General features: G+C 58.7%; 1 protein-coding gene across 2 annotated transcripts in view; it reads right to left on the minus strand.

Annotated features, from left to right (window-relative positions):
- CADM3 (cell adhesion molecule 3) overlaps positions 1-4,476 on the minus strand; it is a 29,646-nt gene extending 25,170 nt beyond the window's left edge. The window contains exon 1 of one of the 2 annotated variants that reach the window (XM_023248000.2): positions 4,321-4,476. In XM_023248000.2, the coding sequence (XP_023103768.1) occupies positions 4,321-4,402 (82 nt within the window). In that variant the 5' untranslated portion in view covers positions 4,403-4,476. The remainder of the gene's footprint in view (positions 1-4,320) is intronic. The other variant, XM_023248001.2, reaches the window with a different exon arrangement.
- Positions 4,477-6,272: the final 1,796 nt, after the last annotated feature.

Below are 6,272 nucleotides of genomic sequence, written 5' to 3' on the forward strand. Positions count from 1 at the left end.
TCAGTAAGGAGGTAGTCCAGGCCACCAGTTGCTTTCCTGGAGAATCTGGAACCCAGGTTACTGTCCTTGGGTGACATTCTGTTACTCAGAAGCAGATGACAACACAGAGATTGTAGAGCCAGTGTGCAGTCTACTGGAGCAGGAAACAACAAAGAATGTGACTACTCACAGCCCTCCAGGGCTCTCTGGTGATGACTATGAAGATATTATTCCTAGCATATGACTTAAGGAAGGACAAGCAGCCTTTGGTCCCATTCTGCATATCATGTGGACTACAAGCAAGTTGTATGAGCAAGGAGTCCCCAAATCAAATCTAGGGATTTACAGAGCAATCACACAGCTACCCAGTCTGCTGTTTCAAAGTGACCAGAACACCAAAAAGATGCCATCTGTGAAATTTTATGGCTGCAGAACTGTGAGTCACTCTCCAAGTGAACAGGGAATATCTCCAACAAGGCACTCTTGAAATTAGACTTGGGTCTCCAGTCTTCCTCAGTTGGGAGAGGAAGGACAGAGAGAGAGAGAGAGAGAGAGAGAGAGCGAGCCTGAGGCCAGCGAGCTGGCTCCCTTGCTGTCAGCTTAGAGCGGAGGACCCCAGGCTGGGTGTGGCAGAGCCCCAGGGCATAGGGATTTTAGGCAGTGTTGGTGGGGGGGCAGGGAGAAGGGTGAAAGGGCTACAGGTCTGTCTTCTGTCTTTCAGCAAGAGTAATTCTCCTTTGGTCTGTTTTACTTACGTGATGAAGGAATTTCACATCTTTAAAAATAAAAGTGAGAAAACCACTGTCCTGGAAGGAACCCCGGAAAACAGCAGTGCTGCTTGGCCCCAGAGACAGCTCAGGCTCAGGGCAGAGTTCTGGGTGTGGCTCTGGGTAGCCAGTGAGTGAGCCACAGCTTGGGGCCCTGGTCAGACAGACTGGTTCTGCGTGGAGTTAGCTAAGTTCTGCTCTACCGGGGTCTCTCTGAAGGCCTCAACTTCTCTGTGTCAGGAAGAGCACATCTGTCCTTCCCGAGGGCTAGAGTTGCAACCAGGAAGAGCATGGGAACAGAACAGTTACAGCTGCAAGAAGGAAGAAGCAGGACGGTAGAGGCCTGCCAGGCAGACCCGTGGGCAGCTCTAGAGTGAGTGCCTGCTGGACTGCTTGGCACATTGGGCATGAGCTCTCCACTGGGCACCTGGCCAGGGGGCCGAAGAATGGATGGCAGTGGACGGAAGGTCATTGGAAAGGGAAAGATATTCATGTATGGGGCAGTGCGGGACAAGGTTGAATTGCTATGAGCTGAAGCAAAGCAGGCTGTCCACCCATCCGCTCTATGCTAGGTCAACTCACAGGGTGCTGGAAGTAAGTTGACAAGGAAGAACCCAAGGAAGGCTGTGCACAGTGGTGAACGTTGAGCTTACCAGAGCTCAGCATAGGACACATGAAGTTCACAGGTGTCGCACCCAGCAAACCTGGAATTGCCAGCCTCTACCAGTGCTAGTGGAGGAATGTGAGAAGGAAGGAGCAGGTGGGAAACCGAATGTCCAAAGTGGCCCTGGGCCTCTAGCCACAGCACGCACGGTCAGGTTCAGAGATCGTCTGCTGCCCTTCTGTAGCCTCTCAGTCCCCGTTCAGCTTTAGGAACCCTAAAAACCTGATGCTGTACCCTAGGGAGCTATAAACCCCAGCCGCACATCAGGTCTGTTTTCTTTCTGCATGGAAAGAGCCACTCCACACACACCCTTGACTACTCAGACGTTAGTGTATTAGGGTATCTTGTCCTTAAACTTTCACACCGCATCTCCTTGTTTGGGGCAAACATTATCCGGGAAGCTATGTACTGCCTGGCTCCCTGCCAGGGGACCCAGGCCACATCAGGGGCACTGGGCACATCTTTGGCATGACCCTGGTCAGAATGGCCATCCAGACCACCATCCATGGGCATCAAATCTGTGCTCCCACCTCCCACATCAGAGCTTCTTAGGCCCTTCTTAGGTCTGGAAACTAAGAGGTGGAATTCATTTAGATAAAGATCGTGTGTGGCTGTGTGTCTTCCACATCAGTAAGTCCTGAGACGTTGCACACCAAACAGATGTCCATTATCGAGACAGATAATGCTCTGCGAGGAAAATGAGGCTCGATTTGACTGTTCCTTGGGAACAGACCCCCCTCCCCACCCATCCCTGACTTCCCAGCCTCTCCTCTGGAAATTCTGCATTCTAAAGTTAGTGCCTTCCCCTCTTCCCCCTCAAGCACTGCTAGGAAATGTTTATAAATACGAGGACAGAGGATTTCTCTTCCTCTCCACCTTACATCTGGGTGAGGGCTGGGCCCCCAAATCGAGGGCCAAGACGAAATCGTGTGGTTGGTGAAGAGAGACTTGGCTAGGATATAGATTTACTCTGTTCTCCAGTGTTTACATCCTAGAGCTGGAGTGCTCCCAGCTTTCTGGGGTGACTCCTTTCTGTTTAGGTCCCAGCCTGGGGCCGTCAGTCCCCACTGCCCAGCAGGTGCAGTTTGGGTCACACTGTCTATGGTGAACGCAGCTAGCGGGATGAAAAGGCGGGGGCTGCAGCTGGAAGTCAAGGCCTGGAAGAGGATCCTTCTTGGGGCACATACACCCGGCAGCCTGTCCTTGCCGCCGGGCACCCGGCTGGCCCTTGGGACCACCCCCCCTCACCTCCTCAGCCAGTAGGCTCCTCAGTGTGGTCCTCTGGGGAAGGGGGATTCCGCCCAGGGGAGGGGCTGCTGTCTCAGTGGTGACTCCCTTCAGGGTGTTGATGGGTACCTGGTGGAAGGAGTCAGCCAGCCCTAGGGAATGGACCCCCAGGGTGCTCACGCTGGCCGGCCGAAGCTCCTTTATCATGACCCAGACAGGCCTGAGAGCGGAGGTCAGGGGAGATGGAGTGATTCCTCCAGCACCCAGGCTGCTCGCCTGTTTTCTTCAGATGAAATTCTTTACATCATCCTCCCCAGCTTCAACCCCTCCCCTCTCCACCCCCGCCCCGCCCTGGCCCTGTGCCCATCCCTGCTGGCCACTGGGTCCACAGCCCAGGAGCCGCCTCCCCTTTCTCCTCCCCTGCGGTTCTCTCTGTTTTTCGTTGGCATCTGGCCGGGCATAGCCACCACCCTCCCCCTCACTCTCCCCACATCCCTGTGCTCCGCAGAGGTCCCGTCCCCTCTCCCCCCTACCGCAGCCCAGCCCTCCTCTGACTGGTCTGAGGATGCATTCCGTTAGTTCCTCCACTGCCTGCCCTCCCACCTCCGGGGACCTGAGGCTGTGAGCCGTGGCTCCCTTCCTGGGCTCCCCACAAACTGTCCCCTGCCACCCCATGAACCGTCAGCTGCCTTTAAGAAAGCTGAGGGGGCCCCCACAGCGCTGACCTACATAGCCGGGTCCTGGGCGGGAGGGGCTCTTCCCCAAGTCCCCTCACCCTGGCCCCGCCTCCCTGCTCCCCCCACTCTCTCCCTTGTCTCTTACCCTTACAAACCCGAGCAGGCTGGAGTTCCCACCTGGGGCAAAGTGGGCCGGGCGAGCTACCCCACCCCAAATCTGGGAAGAGCCGTGCTTAGCCCAGGACAGCCTTGGGTTTTCTGGGCATCCTCCTTCCCAAATATCTTGATGCTTCCTTTTGCCCAACCTTCCCCCACCTCCTCCGCTCCTGTCTGGGCTTCTTTTCCCAGCTGCTGCCACCGCTAGGGACACTGCCATCCTGCCCCCCCCCCCCCCCGCCCTGTGTTGTTGTTTTGCTCCAAGGAGAAGCCCCCCCATCCTTGCCCACGCCCCCCTCGGCAGCCTCACCCAGGACCCTTCCCTGCCCACTCGGAGCTGCGCCGCGGGGGGTGGGGTGGCGGGTGGGGGGGCAGCGATGTTTGCATACAGCAGTTGGGGGGGGCTGCACCGGCTCCCCAGCCCCTCCAGACATACACAAACCCCGACACACGCCCGGACCGAAACGGCGACAGATCTCACTCCGCCCCCAACACACACTGACACAGACATACACACAGATACTGACACACTAACGCACAGGCAGACACCAACACAGACGCGCACACCCAGACACACGCAAACGGGCAGCGGCACGGCCAGACCCGGGGCGGCCGCGAGCCGCCCGGGCCCGGTGCACACGCACATCGCGAGGCGGACGGCAGGTGCACAGCGGCACGGATGCCCGGACGGACCCGCCCGGCTACAACGGCGGCGGCGGCGGCGGCGGCGGCGGCGGCGACCCGAACCCCCCGCTTCCAGACAAAGCCCACAGGCTGCCCCCCGCCCCCCCCCGCCCCCGCCCCCGCCGCGATCGGAGCCCCCGCCCCGGCGCCCCCACCCCCAACTCACCGTCCTGGGAGAGGTTGGCCCCGCCGGGCGCCCCGCAGCTGGCGAGGAGCAGTAGCAGGGGCAGGGCGGAGGGGCCCCCCATGGCGCGTCCCGGCCGGCTCCCCGCTGCGCGCGCTGGCGAGCCTGGGTCCCCGGGGGCGGGGGGCTGGGCAGGCGGTGGGCGACGACGCTGGCCGACCGGGCGCCCCCGAGCCGCTTCGGAGCCCGGGGCCGAGGCGGGGACCGGGAGGGAGCCGGGCGCTGCTGCAGTCGCGGGGATTAAATAGGGCGCTCGGAGCGAACCATTCGGCTGGAGGTGGAGGGGGGGCGGCGGGGGGCTGGGCCGGTCGCGGGGGGGCCAAGCTGCCGCATTCCCCACTCCCCCCGCCTCCCGCACCCCCTCCGCGCCCTCGTGGTGCCTTCCACCTTCTCCCCCGGGAGCTCCGCCAGCCCGGCGCGGGTGGGGAGCCCGGGGAGGGAGCTGGCTCAGCAGTGGGACCCTGCGCGCGCCCCTCTTAGGCTTGGGGCGGAGGGAGGGGAGCCGGGCAGGGCCTTGGGCCAGCTGGCGAGAGCGGCCACTGCAGGCCCGGGCAAGGGCGTGCCCACCGGCCCGAGATCCTCCCGCCCCGCCCTCCCGCTTTTGGCGACCGGGGATCCCCTATCAACAGCGTGCCCAGCGACATCTCCCTTTGGGTAGCCAGTTACCCTGACCGTTCTCCCAAACACACACACGTCCCTAGTTCCTCTGACCCGAGAGCCCCTGGTCCTCTGTCCAGCAACAGTGTGCGGCCCCGGGCAATTTCCCCTGAAAGGCTTCTTCCTGCAACCCTCCAGGCCACGGGGATCAGCAGTCCCTCAGTCCCCTGTCCAGGAAGTGACTCCCCCTCTGACACCTGATTTCACTTCAGACTCTTGCCCAACCGAGCCATCTACAAAGCAACTCGGAGCGTCCCCCCTCCCCGCCCCGCTTCATCCTCTCTGTCCTCCCCTTCCTCCCAATATTTGTTCTTTTTTCTTAATCTTTCAGAGGACCGTGCCCTTCCTTCTCAAGTTTTAGTCAGTCAGGTTCTTGGGTGAATGGTCTGATCTGCAGACCCTCAGGAAGATGCCCCCTTCAGGAGCAATGCCTCACTGGCTAGTGTGGCTCTTGCCCCTGAGGCCAATATATAGAATGGGTGAGATAGGCAGGGGGTTCATGCTTGGTGAAGAGAGTCCCACGTCCCTGGGGTTGGCCGTATTCTTTGTGACCTGAGTGTCTCTGGAAGGGTCTTGGTACATCTCAGAGAGAGGCCCCTCGAAGTCAGCGTTGCTCAGCCTTAGCTTTGGGGATATTCCTAAATTTTAGACTCTCTGAATCAAAGAGTTTTAGATATATTAGGGTTCTATAAAAATATTTGGTCCAACCCCTTCTTGTACAGGCGCAGCTGAGGTCCAAGGTGGATTAACTACCCTCCCAAGGCTATACTGCCAGTCATCAGTAGAAAACACAGTGGTGGTTAGGTTAAGGGGCGATAGGATCTCTGAAGTGTCTTCTGGTCCCGTGAGACCATGAGTACATGTCTTCTAACTCCGATGTCAGTCCCTTTTCTGCACTGGTCACTGTGCCTCACCATGCTAATCCTTAATGTTCGGGTAATCTTTCCTCCTCTCAGATGGGCATTCCCAGCCCTCTGTGATGGACTTAGATGTCTGTCACCTAGTAATTCAAGGACAAGGATGTGGGAAGTGCTTTGTAACTGGTAAAGCTCCATATAAATGTTAGTCGATGATAGAGAGGCCAGTGCATATTCTCCGGGAAGATCCTTCAAGGTGGTCAGAACGCTGTCCCACTGTTTTTCTGTTTCTAGAATCTCTCTGTGATCTGGGGGAAGAGCTGTGCCTGCCTCTTGCGTGTTTCCTGAGTTAGTTAGACTTACTTGCAGAAGTTTGGGGCGATCACGGGCTGTCTGACTTGCTTGCTTTCCTATTTCAGT

This window comes from Felis catus, chromosome F1, assembly GCF_018350175.1.
Source record: "Felis catus isolate Fca126 chromosome F1, F.catus_Fca126_mat1.0, whole genome shotgun sequence".
Taxonomy (NCBI): Eukaryota; Metazoa; Chordata; class Mammalia; order Carnivora; family Felidae; genus Felis; species Felis catus.